A 20,968-nucleotide genomic window follows, 5' to 3' on the forward strand; every position below is an offset into this window, starting at 1 on the left:
GCAAGTGGAAACAAAGATTGAAAATGTAAACAGACATTTGGTGAGCACACAGTGAAGCTGAATTAGAGTCATTCGCCGTTATTAAAATGCAGTCACGTTTAACCCAATATCTGGGAATCTATTTTAACCAAAGCCTAATTTAAACTAATTATTGGGGAAAATGCTGCTGATAAGAGAACTAAAGAATTAAATGACCATTGCCAAAAGGGGGAAAGCATTTGCAAAGCGCTTGGAATCAGTTTGTTTGTTTGTTTTAAACATTTGTGCCCAAGCCACCTTAAAGGGCTAAAAGTTTCAAGGCACAACTGTTTTAATATCTAAAGAAAATTGGCTTAATATGGCCAAGTGTTTTCTGTTGACAGTTTTCAGGTGTTTTACTTGTGCTTGTGTGCGTGTTTACAGACAGGAGGAGGTGATCAGTTTTACCTCCTGGTTATATGTCAGGGAATCTGGTGTACTAATATAGTGTGTTTAAATGCCAGTTATTACTTTTTTCCCCATGTATAATAATATTTGGTTGACAGAAGAATCCCAGAGAACACCTGGACTTCCCTTATGGCACAGTATTTGGGAACAGCTAATCATTTCTTTGTTTGACTAGCTCACAAGACTCAGCTTAACATAACACTAGGCAGACACACTTAAACATCATAAACTATTGAGGGAAATTATGGCTATTTGGTATTCCAAGCATGAGTCCATAGAAAAAAAAAACTTTGAATGTTGTAAAATGTGCAGTTTAGCACACATCATCTCTGTGTTTTCTTTCCCGGTTTTTACTCAGTGAGATTCAAATGTTTGTAAGGCTGTTAAGCATGAATGTAACAAGTGCTTGTTACGGTCCTTACATGTAAATACACACATAATATACATCTAGCATTCAATCTTTGTAAATAAGATTTAGAACTTTTACATTTTAAGGCAATCAAGTTTGGGTTTTTTAGTCTGCATTGAAGATCTTAAAACATTTATGATGTTTTTGGTTGCAAGTGAAGCAATAATAATAAGTAATGACATGTTAACACAAGATAACATTTGAATGTAATATTTAATTCAATAATAGGTATTTTGTAACTGGATTTGAATATTGTGTGTAGCTTCCTAATAAACCCTACTGTTCTATAATTGATTTCACTTTGTGATTACTTATTTGACAGCACTATAAAGAGCATCTCTCCAAAATAATTAAAGTACTGTTAAAAATATCATATTAGTTTTATAAAATCAGAGCTTCAGAGAATCAAGTCAAACTCATAATTAAATGGTTGATTTTAATTTACAGTACAGTACAATTCAGCACATACTGGAGCTGTGTGAATACTTTTCTAATCACATGCAGTCAGCAGGTACCCAGAAATTTTCTAAACTCTTCTTTGATGTATCTGTAGATTGGACGGTAGAGGCGTCTGTTTAACACCATGAGATCAACAGCAGTCTCAGTGTGGGCGACTCCATGAAGAACATTCAATGACATCTTAACAGAGCGCAAAGTGAGAAGCTCAGAGAATCTTATGGTAGATTCAGCAGGAACCATAATGTCGTTGGTCCCATGGAGCAAAGCGAATGGAGGCAATCTGTCAGAATAAAAAGGACTGTAGTAAATAAATGTCTGTAGTGTGTTTGTGTTTCCAATAAAGAATTGATGTATTAGATTTCAGAACTGGTGTTAAACCCATTTTTTTTATCCTTTTCCACTTACCTGTTGACTTTGTCCTGGCTGAGCTTCTTTAGTAAGTGTGTTGGTGAGTAGTATGGAAGGTTTTCCACACCATTCATCGCTTTGTGCATGGGGGACACTCGTTCAACTCCTCGTTTCTGTTCATGCTCATAATGGTCCACGATGTTGTAGACGCCGCTCAGACCTGTCCGGTGGATATAAAACAATTAGTCTACCTTATTAAGAATAACAGGAAAGAAAAAGGTCATTTTTTGATTAAGTTGTTAATTTTCATATTTATTAAAAGTGAAAATATGAAGTACTTATAATAAAATAGTAATATGAGTAAATGTGTCTGTAGCTTAGGAGACAGAACAGGTCATCTGCTAATCAGATAGTTGGTGGTTTGATCCCTGGTTGGCTCAGTCTGCACAAATATCTCTGATGCGTTCATCACAGTGTGAATATTAGATAAAAAAGCACTTAGACATAGAAAAATAATGTTTGTGGGAGTGCTTGAATGAGGCAAGTTACACAAAGTCTTTGAGTGCTCAGGTAGACTATAATACAATCTGGTAATATACAAAGAGTGAGACAAACATCACAATATTGAAATGTGTATATATTGAATCACTGTAGGGGAAGACCATTATGGAAAACAAATACTAATATTAAATGATGAACTTCATTTCTTACCAATAATTCCTCTTATCGAGAGCAAGACTTCCTGCTGCTTGCCTGGCTCTATGGAAAGCTCCTCTCTTGTATCAACAAGAAACAGTGTGGTGAGTGTACACAAATGTGCACCTGCTGAATGCCCAATTAATACAATGTTGTCCTATAAAAAAAAAAATACAACACAGAACAGCATGCTGTACGTGATTATACATTTTTACCTACTGAAGATTAAGTTAATGCACAGATACACAATGATTTTATTTTTAAAAAGGCTCTGACGAAGATAAAGTACAAGCATGATTAGTCTGTATACAGGGGCTCAAAACTTAGCACTGCTTTAATTCTAGACCGACACAGCTGAGCAGCAGTGTTTTAGAGTTTTCCCTGGGCAGTGAGGAAGTTGGTACCTTATTTTTGTTTTTAAGAAAAATAAGAGCCGCATATGAGGATATTCATTTAAAATCTTGATAGAACAGTAGCAGTATAATGTCCTTGTAAGTGGATATCAGGCGCTTGTAGAGCAAAATTAAGTATTTTGGTCTAAATAACCCAAAATGTGATGTCCACATATGTGGACGCCAGGTCCTAGGAGGTTAAATAATACTAAGCTGTCTTACTTTGTCAAAGTTGAATTTCTCTCCATTCTGGTGGGCCCAAATCAAGCAGTCAGTGATATCTTGGACCATCCCTAAAACATTCCCCTGACAATCACAGTCAACCAAGAGTCAGTTTAGAAACAACTTTATTATTTAAAATGAAAGTTGATCTTTGTCCTGTAAATTTACATTTTTGGTTTACCTAATTTAAATTCAATATGTATTTTATCAACTAACACACATATGCGATAAAATATTTTCATTCATAAGTTGTGATTCAAGGATGTTATGACTCATAACATCCTTGTGATTACTGTGTGTTGTTTAAAATCTCTCACCTTTGGATATGTGCAGTAATCAGGACAAATTACAGTTGCTTTCAGTTCTTCAGCCATCCGACTCCCCAGTAAACAGTAAGTGGACCTTTCTCCTGTGCCCCATGCACCTCCGTAGACAAATACTACCGCCGGTGATGGCAGCTTCCTTACATTTGGAGGGTGGTATAAGTCCAGCTTGTTGCCTCTGCGGCCAAACGTGATGCCCTGTCAAGCGTCCACACAAACAAACTGATTATTCACACGTTCTTCAGCACTAACTCAACTGATAACGTCATTGATTGTAAATAATAATCAAGAAAACAGGTAGATTTTCTCAGTGAGTTATCCTTAACCTACCTTTTCATAATACTTTAGATTCCTCTCATCGTTATACCATGACTTCAGCTGAAAGTAAACTTTCCAATACTGCAGGTATTTGAGAAGATCCAGTGTAGTGAGGGTCAGACGATATATTCGCCTGATGAAGAGGCCAAAAGCGTAAATGAAAATTACAAACATACTGCTCAATGAGTGGGCCAATAAAACAAAAACATCAAACAAAACAAAAGACAATAAAGGAACATGTGTAAATTATTTTAAAAGTTACCTTGGATTAAGAGCTTCTATGTACTTCTTATACCCAGGCTTGTCAGGCCAACCATAAATCCACTGACAGGCTAAACAGATGGAGTAGAGCAGGACAGACTGCTTTGAGTTGATAGGAAGACAACAGTAATTCAAATAGCCACTCATTATAGCCAAGGTATGCAGAAGAGCACAGCAGGTTGAAACTTGAAGCAGATGAGCTACAGCAGCAGCAGACCACATAAGTTAAGAACAGGAAACTGAAGCTACATTTCACATAGGCCCACCGAAATACCCCAAAACAAAATCTGATGCTAAAAGAAGGTTTATTCAGTTACTAAATAGGTCAGTTTGTTGAGTTATGATATTTTTTGAGTAGAAGTCTGTTTAGTTTACCTCTTTTATAGGCCTACATAGTTCTTAAAATAGCTTATTTCTATTATTGTGTATTTTTGAAATAACCTCTTATCTTTTCTGGGATATAATAAAAAAAAACATAATTTAAAGATTATATCTGTGCTTGGACGTTCTTGGCTGCTTGGTCCATTTGAAGGCAAATTTGAAGGCACTTATTAAAGTTGGCTGATGTGTATATTTGTATTTAATGGCTTAGGACTTTCAGAACATTAGTACATGGCTTTTTACATAATTCACAAACACAAAACCATTTACTTATGAATAGCTTTCATAAAGAATTGGAATAGCTTAGTGATGGTTGTCCTTAAAATTGTACCACAGCACTCTCTAGTGGGGTTTTATAGGACGTACCAGCATTCAGAAAGGCGCTTTCACTCGAGAATAATTTTAAAAATCATATGAGCACTTAATAACTCTTGATAATAAACTGATAAACGCGATCTGTATATCAAATAGTTCTGGTATGGAATTTAATATAAGTTTTCTGTCACGTATTTTCGCAGTTCTCCTACCGTTGGACGTTTTGTTGCCAAAGTACGTTTGTCTTCTCTGTCACGACCTCGTTGGGCGAATGAGTAGAGGTGGAGGACAAATGCAAACAAAAACTAAATATCTCTCTCTCTCTCTATATATATATATATATATATATATATATATATATATATATATATAAAGAAGAAGAGCAGTGAAGAGAACCCACCTGCACTTAATAATGTCACTGCGGATGACTGAAGCACATGTCAACGTTCATACTGTGTTGTTTCATGCAGGTCAAGTAAACGAGAACCACAGAAGAAAAACAAACAACTTCAATGCAAAAGTTGAAATTCCATTTCTTGTCCCAGCTTACCGGAAGTGTAAATCAATTCACGACAATTCAAAAGGCTCGCAACACGGCAACAGATTTTAGAAAGGGTAATGTAAGCGAACCTTAAACGCACTTCGACCCATTAGACCTGACATGAGTTTGATTTATGGCGCTTATCTGTGGTCTTCATGCAAGACAACTCGATAGTACAGCACCATAATGTTCGTAGTTCCCCTGTAGGTTTAACAGCCCAATCATATCATATCAGCAGATTATGGAAATGGGAAAAGTGTTACAATTCATATTTACATTTACAGACCTGCCCCACGTTTGTGCCCCGTTTTCACGCAGGGTGTTCCACGTTAACTGGTTTTTGGTGGTTAGATTTATTTACAGATTCCACTCCCCGTGCTCCAGATGTTGCATCCGCAGATTCGTCATTTTCACTGAGCGGTCAGCTCTGTCTGTCTGCCAGTGCGTCATTCAGTTTGACAAGATTAAAGACTTAGGCATTAAATAAAAATAAAAAAGGTCCCCATCTCCTGCCCAAATGGATCAATATTATCTTCAGACAACAATTAAATTATTTTAATATAAAAAACAAAAGGCATTATAGTTTTTGCATGTTCCTACCATTATTTTAATCTTATTTTGACTTTTTGTTTCTTTACTTAGTTTTAGTCTTTATTACTTATTATTTTATTTCTAACAAATACCAGAGGCAAGATAAATGAGCATAGATATTACAGTTTAAGCAGAATTTTAGAAAGCAGTTGGCTCACAGGCGTTTAGACACCCAAAGCCTCACTTGAAATATCAATAAAACCCTAATCTTGCAGTTTGTGAAAACAAATTTTTCCAAATGAACAAATATCAAAACTGAGGATACGCCATCTTTATTTTAATTTACTTTATTTTAGTTAGTTTCTTAAGTTCTCAAAATGATTTCAGTTATATTTTTTCCGAAGGTCTATTTTTTAATTTTTACTTTAGGTCACTAAAATGTTGTTGTTTTTTCACATCACACATCATAACATTGAAATGTATTCATTTCCAGTGCTGTTTGGGGTGTGAGAACAGCCACTTTTAAATGGTTGGTTCCTCCCTAAAAGGCTGTTGGAAATTCATTAAGGGTGTTTCATTTCAAATTTTAATGTATTTTCTTCCATCTGCAGCTCCAACCATTCCAAACTGCTGGAGCTGGCTTTGGTTTGGTAATGTTTGGCTAATTTATCCAGTTTTTTATTCATTCATCAACTTTCATTCTTCATTTCTGTGTGAATCAATGCTGATTCACGTAAACGACTGGCAAATGTTTTATAAATAAATAAAATTAAATTGAAATTAAATTGAATGAATATATTTGACAATTAGAAAAAAAAAATCTGTGGTCTTTCTTCAAAACTGATACAGCTTTTAATGATCCTAAATGTGTCCTTTGTTTGTTGGACAAAATACTAAATCCCAAAATAAAGTAGTGAGAGCAGAAGTATAATTATCTTGCAGGTGCCATTTAATAACCATACAATAACTCATAATAAAGATCAGAGGTATTTGTGGTAACTTTCCTACATTAATCGGCCACTGTCCATAAGTAATTTATCAGTACATAAAATATGAGCACTGGCAGTGTATGGCCACTAGAGGGGGGTAGAATTATGTCACTTGCAACAAAAAATTTTCAGTCAAATCTGTTCAGAGACTGAAGCTAGAAGACGATAGTGAGTTAAGATGGAAAGATAAAAGGAAGTATCATCATTAGTGGTTTAAAGCTTTAAGGACTACACAAATCAGGGATATTCTAGCCAAAGTACCGGGCAAAACACTGAACCCTGCCTTACTCTCTGATCCGTTAGAGAGGAAGTAATTAGACGTGGGGGGGAGTACTTGTATAAAAGTGCTTTGTCAGAAATGTTCGGTGCTAATGTAATATGTTTGTAGTAAATTATCCCTACAAATGCAACTATTTATTACACCTCTGTGTTGTATTAATGTCCATCTAGCATCAGAGACATTCTCTATAAATTAAGGGGTTTTGCTGGCCCTGACCATGGAAAACCTTCGCTTCAGCACTGCCAATTCAAGGAAAGCAGAGCTACTGTCCAACCTGAGGGTTATTGTTATAGTTGGCCACACAGAGCGGAGCCTCAAGCCTTGAGTTGACGTGTGTGGTTCTTCCTCCGTCTGCCACAATGTGGGGAGTCCCAGGTGCTTTTTGTAAAGCTGCAGTGGAAATGAAGCCACTTAGTGAATGAGAGCCATTCAGCTGCACTGAGCGCACAGTCAGCCCATTCTGAATGCTGTGGTAACTATTCACAGCATTTGTCACTTACAGTTTAACACTATCATCAATTGAATTATGTCATGTAGAGTGATATAAACATATTAACACCTGACATTCATTCCTGATTCTGTGTGGGTGTAAGCTGAATACATTAGCTTTTGTTTTGTCATTAAGTCCATTAAAATTATTGGTCTTTTATTATTAGTAGAATGACATACCAGGTAGCCAAATACAGGAACCCGGGGGGATCTATTTGAACTAAAATAGGATTTACAATTATTATTCTGGAAAATGCTCATGATAGTAGAACTATATATAGTCCATTACCACAACTGATTTAGAATTCAGGCCCCTCTTCTATGGAACCACCTTCCAGTTTGGATTCAGGAGACAGACACTCTAGAGACTCTACTTTTAAGATTAGGCTTAAAACGTTCCTTTTTGCTAAAGCATATAGTTAGAGCTGGATCAGGTGACCCTGAATCCTCCCTTAGTTATGCTGCAATAGGTGTAGATTGGTGGGGGATTTCCACGCTGCATCAAGTAGTTCCTTTTCAGTCACCTTTCTCACTCAACATTAATAGACCTCTCTGCATTAAGTCACACTTGTTGTTAATTTCTGGCTCTTGTCCACAGCATGTCGCAGCAGATGGCCCCTCCTCGCTGAGCCTGGTTCTGCTGGAGGTTTCTTCCTGTTGAAAGGGAGTTTTTCCTTCCCACTGTCGCCAAAGTGCTTGCTCATAGGGGGTCATTTGATTGTTGGGTTTTTCTCTGTATCTATTATTGTAGGGTCTACCTTACCTTACAATGCACCTTGAGGCAAGAAATTTGATATGTTACAGTTTTATTCATATCTACCAGGAATATACTATGTAACCTGGAAAGTTTTTTTTTTTTCAGATTACACTTCAGATGAAGCCATCTTTGTGAGCTACGCTCTACTAGCCCAAAACTTACCTCCATTCACACAATCTGAAAACAGTCTTGCTGCCTCTGGTGGTTCAGATCCAGCAATTATTATTATTATTATTTTGAAGAAGGCAAAGTCTTTCTCAAAAGGTGCTTTTTGTTTTTTAATTGCCCTTTTAGCTTGCTTGGCACAGTACTGGCATTACTTAACTCCCTCCAACAAGGGATTAATCAAGCCAGCTCCTGAGGTCATCTGATATTCCCAAACCAGCTGAAACTATAGGACATTGATATTTGGCAGGAGTTTCTCACAACAGCTTTTATTTCTTTAGGTGTTTTTTCGTGTAGTTTTTTTGCAAACACAAGAACGTGATCAGTTTATCTCGTCAAAGGCCAGACAGTGAATATGATGTGTAGAGATTTCATACCTCAGGTGAATCAAGTCCCACACCTCCACCCCACCCACCCACCAATCTGAGCTATGGTCTGATTCATGATCTGAGTGGCCTCATCCCTCAGGTCACTCACACACAGACTCCATACACCAACCAACTCCTTCCCCTTGTTTTGTACATATTCCTCTTGTTGGTTATTTATTCCCCTTGTCTTACTATTTTGATTTCCTGCACAGTTGATACAGACCAAAGTTTTATTCTATTCTACTTGCAGTAAAAACATTTGACACACATTTTTTGTAAATAATGCTCAAAATTCAAACATTTTAAAGCAATTAAGTTTTACAGAACATGGTTACTATTGTTCTGCAGTGAAAATCTGATGGTATTTATGTACTGTTTCAAAGTTATACTGGCTCAAAAATTGCTAATCATTCAAGACTTCCCAAAATATTTTGCTCTCTGTAAATACATGTATATCAAAAAGAGTGACGGGTTAGATTTTAACACTATCACAAGATGTAACAACATTGAATTTTGGAATATTAGGCATAATAATTTCAAGTAGGTGTAAAAATGATGACTGTACTTCATTTGTCAATAAAACTTGGGTTATTAATGTGCTGTTACAATATATTATACACGTACTTTTAGAGTATCAAATAAAACACTTGAAAATTCTCAAATTTGATAATTAAATAACAGCTACAGATTTGTTAACTGTATTCAACTTTTAATACTGTGTATCAGTGCAATTCTTACTAGCGCACATTTCTCCACAACTTATTTTACTTTGTGATTATTTATTTGAAAGCATCGTAGAGAACAACTCTCCCACACAATCACAGTATTGTTAAAATATAATGACAGTGTTATTAACTCAGAAAGTGTTAAACCAAACTCAAAGTTAAATGGTTCATTTGAGGTATAAGAACAAGTATCTAAAACGTAAATGTATGGATCATTCAGTATGTATTACAGATTTTTGAATGTTTTTCTAATGATGTGCAAGTACCCAGAAGTTTTCTGAACTCTTCGTTGATGTATCCGTAGATTGGATGGTAGAGGTGTCTGTTTGACACCATGAGGTCAACGGGGATATCAGTGTGGCTCGCTCTGGGAAGCAGATTCATTGACAACTTAACAGAGCGCGAAGTGAGAAGCTCAGAGAATCTCATGGTAGATTCAGCAGGAACGACAATGTCATTGGTCCCATGGAGCAAGGCGAATGGAGGCAATCTGTCAGAATAAAAAGGACTGTAGTAAATAAATGTCTGTAGTGTGTTTGCATTTCAAATAAATAACTGATGCACTAGATTTTAGAATTATAATTGGTTTTAAACCCATTTTTTATCCTTTTCTCTTCACCTGCTGACTTTGTCCTGGCTGAGCTTCTTCAGTAAGTGTGTTGGTGAGTAGAATGGAAGGTTTTCCACACCAGTCATTGCTCTGTGCATGTCAGAGAGGTATTCGATTCCTCGTTTCTGTTCATGTTCATAATGTTCCACAGTGTTGTAGACGCCACTCAGACCTGTCCAGAATATAAAACAGTTAACCTAACTTATAAAGTATAAATAAAGGAAGAGGAACCACAGATTAGCTAAAAATGCTCAAAATGTGTTTTACAATCTCCATCAATAATTTAGCTATGTATGTGGCAAATATTACATCATGAAAGTTTAGTATAAAATTAAAAAACATTTCTTTAGATGATGAACTTCATTTCTTACCAATAATTCCTCTTATTAACAGGAAGACTTCCTGCTGCTTGTCTGGCTCTATGGAAAGCTCCTCTCTTGTATCAACAAGAAACAGTGTGGTGAGTGTACACAAATGTGCACCTGCTGAATGCCCAATTAATACAATGTTATCCTATAAAAAACAGAACAGCATGCTGTATGTGATTAGATATATGTATTTTTTAACGTTTATAACAAACAATTTGTGAATGAGTATAAAAGCATTCATATATGCACTTAGTCCCAGGACATCCTAGGTCGCGCTGCGATTTATTTTGTAATCGTATCATCAGATCTGTGGCAGCATGCCGTATAGGTGAGGAGGGAAACTGAGCTATTAGCTGATCACCTGGTGATGACTAGGATCAGGTGATGCAGGAGCATGCTGCACACGCTTTGTGTAGTGAAGGTACGTTGGGGGCAACTTCAGAACTTCGACAACATTCTGAGAGATGCTAAGGACACTGAGTCCAAGTGAACCACGCTCTGCAAAACCATTGCTGAAGCTGCTGTAAAGGGTTTCAGCTGTAAGGTGGCTGATACCTGTCACAGGAATAACCCTTAATCCAGTCAAGCTGAAGAAGCAGTCCGAAGCTTGGTTGACTTGTGGGACCTCCTCAATCCCACTGACTGCTTCGGTGCTGAAAGCAGAGTTTGGGAATGAAGAGGAGGACTCAGACATTAATGAGGGCAAGGTCACTGATGTAGTTAAAAAAAACTCATTGGTGGTAGAGATTCACCCACGATTCCCTAAGGCTTTGCAGGTTATGCAATTGTCTTGCTGGATCACACCCGTCAGGCTTCTTGGAAGGACTGTCCCAGGGTATTAGAGAGGAGAGCCAGTTAGGTGGACCTTGGTTACAGGAACAATGTGGTTTTGATCCTGATTGTGAAGACTAGAAGAGCTCTTTATTCTCTTGAGGACTGAAAGTAATGTGGGAGTTTGCCCAACTAGCCTAGAAGTGTTTTATGAACTTTGAGATTTCACCATGTTCAACCACATTCCTCATGGTGTCTTTCTTGGGTTTGTTTTGGGAGTATGGTGTATCTGGCCCAGGTTATCCAAACCCTTTACAACCATATCGAGAGTTTGGTTTGGTTTGCTGGCAATAAATCATTACCAGTAGGTATTGGACACAGCCAAGGGGTGGACGGTGTCAGATTAATTTGGTTCTGTTAACTTTATCAAACCACAGTCTCCAGCTTGTACTGGGGCCGTTTGCATGGAGAGAAAGGTCTGAGTGTCCCTCCTGAGATTTTGCTGAATCCTCCTTACACGGCTCAGTTTCTAGGGTCGGGAAATCATTCAAACTACTTCTGTATGATGATGTGGTTTTTAATCAACATGTGGAAACGACACCAAAAAGAAGATTTTTACTGCTCAGAGGGTTAAACAAGACCTAAAAATCTGTTTCCAGTTTATGTTGAATAAATAATGATAAATAAGTTACATTACTTCACTTCAACCACCAGTCACAATCCAAAACAGTGTCAAAAATTAAAAAATAGGAAAAGACATGATGCAGAAGCTGTCAGAATTATTCTACAAAATAAATAAAACATTTACTTAATCTGTAAAAACGCATGTATATGAATATGTAACATTTGTAAAAGTCAGTATTTTGGGTCATGGTAGCTATTGTTATTGATTAATTATATTTCAGGAGGTTTGTTTGATTGTACAGATATAGGCAGCTTATTATTCATGTTCCAAAGAATACTTAAATAATACTAAGCTGTCTTACTTTGTCAAAGTTGAATTTCTCTCCATTCTCGTGGACCCAAATCAAGCAGTCAGCGATATCTTGGACCATCCCTAAAACATTCCCCTGTTGATGAGAGTCAGCCAAGAGTAGTTTAGAAGTTTAATATTTGAATAACCCCCCCCCCCCCCCCCCCCCCCCCCCCCCGCTTTTACTGTGTTGTTCAGAAGCTCTCACCTTTGGATATGTGCAGTAATCAGGACAAATTACAGTTGCTTTCAGTTCTTCAGCCATCTGCCTGCTCAGTAAACAGTAAGTGGACCTTTCTCCTGAACTCCAAGCACCTCCATAGATAAATATTACAACTGGTGATGGCATATCTTCTAACTTGTCTACATTTGGAGGGTGGTACAAGTCCAGCTTGTTGCCTCTGCGACCAAATGTGATGCCCTATTAAGTGTCCACACAAACAAACTGATTACTGACAAATTTTTCAACAAAACAGGTAGATTTTCTCAGCAAGTTATCCTTAAAATACCTTTTCGTAATACTTAAGGTTCCTCTCATCGTTATACCATGACTTCAGTTGAAAGTAAAGTCTGGCATACCGCAGGTATTTGAGAAGATCCAGCGTAACAAAGCTGAGACGATATATTCGCCTGATTAAGAACACAAACACATAAACAAACCTTAAAAACAGACTCTGCTCAATGAGTGGAACAAAAATGCAAAATAAAAACAGAGAACACATCTAAAGTATTTTAAAAGTTACCTTGGATTAAGAGCTTCTATGTACTTCTTATACCCAGGCTTGTCAGGCCAACCATAAATCCACTGGGAGGCTAAACAGATTGTGTACGACAGGCCCACCAACATGACACCCACAGTCACAGACAGTGACATGTAGTATTTTAGATCAGACCTTCAACATGAACATATATCAGGTTAGAATTCATTAAAAGTAATGTCAGATAGTGTTCTTCAAGAGGATATACTGGACAGACTCTTACATTATTTTAGTCTCAGTCTGTCTGTCTTACCTGCAAGCATAGAAAGATTATAAGTAACATAATATAAGCAACAGGAAACAGCATAAATTGTTTTCAGTTACACAACAGGACAAAGATATGATTATGTCGTTTTCAGAAGCATTTCATATAAAGGCTCATTTTGTAAAGCCCTTTCAGTTGTAACCACTGGCCTAATTTAATTAATGCTTAATACTGTTTTAGAACTTGTATAAGTGAGTAATAATTGACAATGTTAAGTCGGAAGGCTGCCTTCATCCTGCTCCAGCTTTAGAGAAAAAACATGGTGCAGAACATCTGGATAAAACAAGTTTCTCGCTAACATTGCACTTACACCCATCACCCACAAAATCAAAGTCATCTGTGTGTCTCAGAACAAGGTTTAAGTGAGTGATACGTGCCAAAATAACGTCCACATGAGTGCCAGGACCCATATTTTGACAGCAGAAAATCACGTGGTAATGAGACGATTAATGTTCCTCACCTATGTAATAAACTACATTAGAATTTATAAATGCCTTATTGAAAGTCAGTTAGAAACTAGGACATTTCTGGACAAGACTGGCCATTTAGAACGATAGCTTATGACTTATACATAGAACATTAGCACATGGTCGTGACTCGTGTAGGTCACTAATAAATACATTAAAAAAAACTTCGACGTCATGCCTGAGTATCAAGAATTTCTACCAAAGCGCCCTCTAATGGCATGTTTATGCAATAGCGCCACCATTCAGAAAGGCGTGTTTAAAATCTTTTTTTAGCCATTTAATAAGTCAGTATATCAAATATATTGAGTGTCACCCACACTGGAACATTAAAATCATATGACCATGTATAAACATTAGATCATAGGTTGAAATGCATTGAGAAATACTTCATTTATCAAATGATTTTTACATATAAACGGCTTAAAAGATTTATTAGACTACCACCCAATCCAAAATTAACAGTGTTGGTAATTATGTTTCTGCAATGGTTTATCCACCAGCATGTGCAAGCTATTTAAGTAAAATTATACTTTAATGTTAAAATGTAATTATCAATGTTATCGATGAATTTACAAATTTGCTGTTTACTATTAAATAGTATTATTTGTTTTTATTATGATTCCAAATTATAGTTATTTACTTACATACCTGAACAGAAGATAAGTGTATTATTATTATTTTTATATAAGTAAAAATATCAGCACTTTGGTTGACCAGATCTCGCCAAACTGGTTGTTGGGCAGACATGGGGTTTGTTGTGTGGGACAAAGTGGGACATGTCAGCTTTGTAGCTTGAAATGTTCATATCTAAATTTAAAATGATAATAATAAAAAACAAACAAATGGAAAAAACAATTTTACAACACTGGCATTTATCATGTATATGCTAAATATATTATAGTTTCAACTCTCTTGATAAAAGATGAAGATAAAAGGATGCTTAATGTCGTATTCTTTTCAATTTCACCATCGTTGCAGCTGCTAATTGTTTTTTGGTTTTCAGTTCATATGTACTGGTGGATTGGCATACCTGTTTTCCTGATTGTCAGATACCTGTTGTATCTGACAATTTTAACTTTTTTGTTACCACCATATTTCCCTCTCTGTGCAAAATTAAAAAATAACTAGCAAAAAAAGAGAAAACCTCTGTTTCTTAGAATATACTGGCTGCTTCAATTTCTATGTGGTTGTTTCCACTGTATTCAAGACAATGTCTTCTTGGTTCTGACTAGAATTACAATAAATACAAAAAAGCCTTTCCTTCTGAGTAAAAAATAGACTTTACAAAGTGCTTGTCCTGCAGATACAGTCAAAATGTGTGACACTGTCTTTAGATGTGAGACGGGCAGGAGGACAAGGAATAAAAAAATGTTGTGCAGACATCTAATCACCCTAGACAGCTAAGCAAAATTGTGCCCCCTTTTTCTTTCTTTCTTAGAGAGCTTTGACGTAAAGTTAGCAGTACCACTTACTCAACTTGAATCGTGAAGATAATGAAGACAACGGTGTGTCTGTGAAGGTTCTCAGTCATCCAGGTCATCGTAGTCAAAGGAGCTTGCAAAGAAAAGCGTCTGGACTTCTTTAAGTTGCTAGAAGACAACAGTTCTGACAACGGTTTCCTACCGTTTGACTCTTTGTAGCAATAGTATGTTGGTCGCTAATAAGCTAGCATATATCTTTATTTAAAAAAGAATAATAATAATAAACGACTATCAAAACAAACATACCAAATAAAAGGGTACTTTCTGTAAAAGGCCGGGCTGTATGTACATCATGTAACTGCAGTGTAGCCGCTTATGAAGCGAGCTTCCAAAGGACCGGTGTTCTGCCCTCTTGTCCTGGGGCTTGTCCTGACAACCAAACACACAAAGATAAATACGGCGAAGTGGAAATAGTCTGCTATTAACTTCCGGTTTTGCGATGATAACCAAAGAGCGTCCGTTGATGTTTGAAAGTACCATTTTATAGTTAATTTGTGACATTGATAACGTTATATGTCAGCAAAATAGAGATAGCAGGTCATTTGTTACTCTAACGTTTTAATTATTTATTTATTTTCTTACACGTGAAGCTTCTTGCATGCATACATTTTTTGACGTACCGATGGCGGACATGGAGGATTTCTATCTCTTCATTGTCAACATCTCTGCAGTGATACTCCGGAAACACATGCTAAAATAGTTTGGTGATAAAATACAATACAATACAATAAAATGTATTTTCTCGAAGCTTTCAACCGTGATTCAGCGGAAGGGCTTTGTTGATCTTTCATAGATTTATTTTATTTTATCTTTTCATAATCCATTTGTTGAGAAGGTCGCTGAGCTGTGATCGAGCGGTGCTACTGTGATTGATTAATGTCAGACCAATACAGTATGTCAACAGTATGCTACCTAAAGGGAAAACGGCGAGGGCGTTTACGCATGCGTGTGGCAGAGTAACGGGATTTTATTAGACTCATGATCTGACGGTAAATACGGATTTTATTCTACAGATGGTTCCGGTCAGCTGTTTCACCAGATTTCAGGGTTATATGCTGAAATAGTTTGTATTAATGTAACTCGTGGATACCCCCCCCCCCCCGCCCCCGCGCGCGCGCGCGCTTCAACCCATAACACCACACACACTAATTATATTGTTTTTTCTCTCCATTTCAGATACGGGATACGGTGACAGTGATAAAATCTGCCCATATCATTTTAGTGCATTACTTACTCCCCTTAGGCGGTTTTTTGAACTGATAATTTGCGACGATTTTGATAGGATGATTATGGGGCGCCTGGCATTAAAATCTTGACTTGGAGACTTTTTCACAATGAAAATGAAGCTTACAAAGGTATTTCTTTGCTCAAAACTGATATGCCCCTGGTTCCAGTTCCAGTTTGTGTGTTATGGCCAAAATACCAAATCCCACAGCAATCCCACAGCTCTCAGATTACTAAAGAACGTCCATTATAAACATTTTTTTTTAAACAGTGTTTTATAACTTCAGTATTTATTGGACGCTATCCAACTCGATGCAGTGCTTTTGACTATACATTATTCCGGAGCCATCACTTCATAATCACATTGCTCTCATTACAACAATTAGAGACCAGTCCATGAGTAACTTTATAGTGTATAAAATAGTAGCACTGGCAGTGTATGGCCACCAGGGGGAGGAAGAATTCTGTCACTTCCATCCTGAACTGTTTCATTGATTTTTAACATATTGCTGCTAATTATCGCCCAGACATTATCAAATCTGTTCAAGGACTCTAAAGCTATGAGACAGCAGTGAGTTAAGATGCAAAGATAAAATGCTTTTAGGATCAATATTAGTGGTTTGAACTTTTAAGTACTTCACAAATCTCGGATAGTGATATAATTTATCTGTTCTTGCAGCATTCAATGTATAAAATCAATGAAACCAACTGAAGCCCCAAATGCATTTAAATGATCATGCTATGCTTTGTCAGAAATGCTCTGCGCTAATGTAATATGTCTGTAGTAAATGGTTTGAAAACATGCAGTCCAGCAGTATAATTATCCCTACAAATGCAACCAATTGTTACACCTCTGTGTTGTATTAATGTCCATCTAGCATATCTAAACCAACATAAATTCTATAAATTCAGGGGTTTTGCTGGCCCTGACCATGGAAAACCTTGGCTTCAGCACTGCCAATTCGTGGAAAGCAGAGCTACATACGAGTACTGTCCAGCCTGAGGGTTATTGTTATAGTTGGCCACACAGAGCGGAGTCTCAAGCCTTGAGTTGACGTGTGGTTCTTCCTCCGTCTGCCACGATGTGGGGAGTCCCAGGTGCTTTTTGTAAAGCCGCAGTGGAAATGAAGCCACTTAGTGAATGTGAGCCATTCAGCTGCACTGAGAGCACAGTCAGCCCATTCTGAATGCTGTGGTAACTATTCACAACATTTTCCTTTTACTGGTTAACAATTGCATTATCCTCAAGAAAGTAATTATTTCATGCAGAGCGATATTAAGATAATAACACCTGACATTCATTCCTGATTCTGTGGGGGAAAGCTGGATTTGATATATTTTAATTTTTGTAAATTTTTGCTGACCTGAATTCAAGGGGAATGTAAAAATGGTGAAACCAGTTGCAAAATGCCAGAGTCATCACTTTTTTTTTTCAGATCAAACCAGCTCTGTGATTTCTATGATGGCGCGGGGAGGCACAATGCACCATCTCACTGCATTCCTTCCACAAGAAATTAATACCTCACACCTGTCATGCCACAGAATTACAATTCAGTGCAAAATGCTGAATCTCTACCATCCGCATGGAAACTGCTCTGTAGCAGGAATGTGTAGTCTGCCTCTTTTCCTTTAAATTATATCAGTGCTTTTATTTTCATAAATATTTCTATTGCTGTTTTTGAAATACATAATTGGCGCATTTTTGTTTATCTGTAAATGAAATCTCCAAAGGGAATGAGGAGACAGCTGCTTCGTGACCATGCTGGAGAAGAAGACGTGCTGTTTCCAGGTAACTCAGGTACAGCAACGAGACAGGATGCCAAAATAAAAAATGTGATCATCAGATATTTCCACTGCAACTGTCACTGTCTCAGGCACTATTTCACTGCAGGGCAACCTGCACGTGGCGAATAAAGCCTTGATTAATTGATTGATTGATTGATTGATTGATTGATTGATTGATTGATCTGTCAGCAGCCCGAGGATTTATGACGTTATGCTTTTGAGTGCCTGTCCAGAGTGTCGCAAAAGCATCGCAAAAATCTCAAGCAGTTTTTAAACGTGTTGTAAAAGCAGGATAGATAAATCTCTAACATTTCAGATGTATAGAGAAAATAATAACCCCATGCATTTTAAAAGACGTGATCAGCTCATTACTGTGACAAGTGCTACCGGTGCTGAGTCATAGTCAGAAGGGTTTGTCCACATTATAACTGGAAAGGCTTGTAGTACTGGATGTACCTTTGAAATCCCATCTGTCCTTTTCACACATGTTCTCACAGTCTATTCACTTCAAATCTAAAAATACATCCAATCACTCTTCTGTATTTGTAGCACATACATTGCTAACACTGATGTTCATTGCTGATGACTGACTTTGTGTTTCGATGGAAGGCTACAGCTAATTACTTTTTCTCACAGTGTCACAGCAGTGAAGTTCAGTTTACCGGTTACATTTGAACTAATTTCATATTTTCATGGCAAAACCAGTATTGTGTTTGTCATTGTTGGTGTTCCTCAATAAACAGAAGTTTCTTTGTGTATATGATTGTTTGCACAGGGAGTGTTGGGAGGATTTTCAAAAGATGAGTCACGTGTAAACTAAGTGTCTGAAACATGTAAACTAAACAGGCCATTTTCAAATTTCTTAGCTTATGTCTAAAATATGAAAATAAGAACATTCAATGTGTGCAAATCACCTTAGGGTGAGTTCTAATAATGAAAACAGGACGTTGTTTGTGAAATTCAGTAAAAAAAAAAAAAAAAAAAAAGGAGACTAGGGATAACATTTAGTTTTCCTCATTAAATGTTTGTATGTGCGTGTCTCTCTGTGTATATCTTTAGCTGAACTTGTGTTTACTGCTGTAAATTTGGATAAACCAGTATGTTTATATCCCGCCAGTGAACCCTTGCTCTGACCCAGTCCCTTGAGCTCCTAACCGATGTGCGGCACTGAGCCGGGACCCAAACGTGCCACTTCTGTGTTTCTCTCGCTTGCTTTTCCTTCCGAAACGTGCTCTCAGTGGGCTCAGGACCTCCAGACTCAGAGCCATCTTTTCACTGGGATTTCACAAACATGCCAGGGCCCCAAAAGAACATCCCTTTCACAGTGGGAACCATGGAAACTGGCACTGACCATAAGGTCCAGTTTCTAGGTATCCCAGAACCTGGAAATACACCCGGAATCCCACAGACGCCAGACGAGCACTGAAGACAGAGGTGCTGGCATTCATGCACATTTTCAGTGGGCCCTCTGACTGACTGGAGAGAAACAGAGTGACCATTCTTGTCAGATGCATCGGATGAATGTTAACAAGTTTGTGAGGATGCTCAAGACAGCATTCTTCCCAAAGTGTGGGGCCCGCCCCCATTGCAGGGTTAGGCGCGGTATGAAAAGGGGGGAAAAAAACCCAAAAACGCTCGGACACTGCTAGCACGGGGCGGCCACAGAAACGCAAAGCAGAAGATGAAGCATAGCTGAATATGTTTCCAAACCAACTTCATTCTAAGCCAAACACTAGAAAATATGGTCTTCCCTTTGGCTTCACCTATACAAGATCCAAGGTAGGTCTCCCCTGCATAATTAGAGTCCCCTGTCAGGAGCAGCGCTGGGCTCTCCACATCACGGACAAACAGTATCCCACATTCTTGATTTTTAGTTCACAAACACTTGTTGTAATGACTAACTACTCCTGACATTTTGGAGATGTTAGCTCTTTACACAGTAAAGTTACAGCAGGATACAAATAATATCAGGTTGATCCTGCCAGGATTTGTTCCCCCTGTCTAAATCAGGGACAAACAGTATCCCACAGTTGTTTATGTTTTTAAACCCATTTTGCACAGAGAGGCATTTTTTGGCAAAAATGTATTGATAGCAATGTTGAATATTATTACACAGGAAAAAAAACCCAACTACACGTAAAATAATCACACCGTGACGCCTCTGCCTTTGTAAATGGAGGGACAGTAACTGCGTGCATATATGTAAGCGTGTAAAACCTGAAGATAGTCAGATTAACAGTAACAGTATTTCGTCTCTATCAGCCATTCTGCTATTCATCTCACGGAAACAATAACGTGGCGCATAGCGTGATGTGAAAAAAGGCACATACCTTTGACGTTGGGTGACAAACTCTGTATTCCTCCCACACGTAAACGCAAAAAAGGAGTTTTAAAAAATCTCCGTTTTCGGTGATTCAAAGCGCCGTTTACGTGTGGACGAAACAGCTGTCAAAAATACCAGGTGCGGACATAGCATAAAAGAGTTAGGAGTTTACTTACTTACTACCTGTAATTTATTGCAGATTACTTGTATTTGCTTAATTGTTTACTAAATGTCTGAGGTGTGAAATAAACCGCAATGGAGCAAAAGAAGGGTGTGTGTGGTTGGAGGATGTGTTTGTGCGTGTGCGTGCACGCGCGCAGGGGGCGGGGGCGCGAACATTTTTCTTGTAAAACCCCTTTGGTAGGCCCCTTTGGGCCTAGCAAAAAAAAGTTTGGGAACCACTGCTTTAGAAAAAGAATGCCGAGGGTTGCCAGAAAGAAAGAAAAGTATTTGATGGGGAAACTGGCAAAGAAAATAAACGATGTGTGGCCATGCACGTGTCTGTGTGCACAGCCTGGGGGAACTTCAGTTGGTCCTTCCGCCTGTAC

General features: G+C 37.7%; 2 protein-coding genes across 7 annotated transcripts; both read right to left on the reverse strand.

The window, feature by feature from the left end:
• Nucleotides 1-1,251: 1,251 nt before the first annotated feature.
• LOC146657761 (uncharacterized) lies at nt 1,252-4,881 on the reverse strand. 2 transcript variants are annotated; one of them, XM_085427030.1, is made up of 7 exons: nt 3,856-4,881; nt 3,606-3,726; nt 3,270-3,473; nt 2,953-3,036; nt 2,354-2,495; nt 1,700-1,862; nt 1,252-1,574 (listed from the first exon to the last, which is right to left on the reverse strand). In XM_085427030.1, the coding sequence occupies exons 1-7, from the start codon at nt 4,074-4,076 to the stop codon at nt 1,340-1,342; spliced, it is 1,170 nt and encodes a 389-aa protein (XP_085283156.1). In that variant the 5' UTR covers nt 4,077-4,881; the 3' UTR covers nt 1,252-1,339. The 2 variants fall into 2 exon arrangements, with proteins under 2 accessions (XP_085283156.1, XP_085283157.1); XM_085427031.1 differs by lacking the exon at nt 2,953-3,036.
• A 4,477-nt stretch (nt 4,882-9,358) lies between these two features.
• LOC146657762 (uncharacterized) lies at nt 9,359-20,624 on the reverse strand. 5 transcript variants are annotated; one of them, XM_085426083.1, is made up of 10 exons: nt 15,335-15,458; nt 15,080-15,212; nt 13,099-13,128; nt 12,861-13,010; nt 12,627-12,747; nt 12,326-12,538; nt 12,131-12,214; nt 10,377-10,518; nt 10,015-10,177; nt 9,359-9,885 (listed from the first exon to the last, which is right to left on the reverse strand). In XM_085426083.1, coding segments are annotated over exons 3-10 (1,149 nt in total). In that variant the 5' UTR covers nt 13,101-13,128; nt 15,080-15,212; nt 15,335-15,458; the 3' UTR covers nt 9,359-9,611. The 5 variants fall into 5 exon arrangements, with proteins under 5 accessions (XP_085282209.1, XP_085282210.1, XP_085282211.1 ...); XM_085426084.1 differs by having other exon boundaries at nt 15,080-15,161; nt 15,335-15,444; XM_085426085.1 differs by lacking the exons at nt 15,080-15,212; nt 15,335-15,458 and adding an exon at nt 20,428-20,624.
• Between the last annotated feature and the right edge of the window lie 344 nt (nt 20,625-20,968).

The sequence above is a fragment of the Rhamphochromis longiceps genome, linkage group LG12, assembly GCF_057381845.1.
Source record: "Rhamphochromis longiceps isolate RC_006_pf linkage group LG12, R_longiceps_female_GT1.1, whole genome shotgun sequence".
NCBI classification, from domain to species: domain Eukaryota; kingdom Metazoa; phylum Chordata; class Actinopteri; order Cichliformes; family Cichlidae; genus Rhamphochromis; species Rhamphochromis longiceps.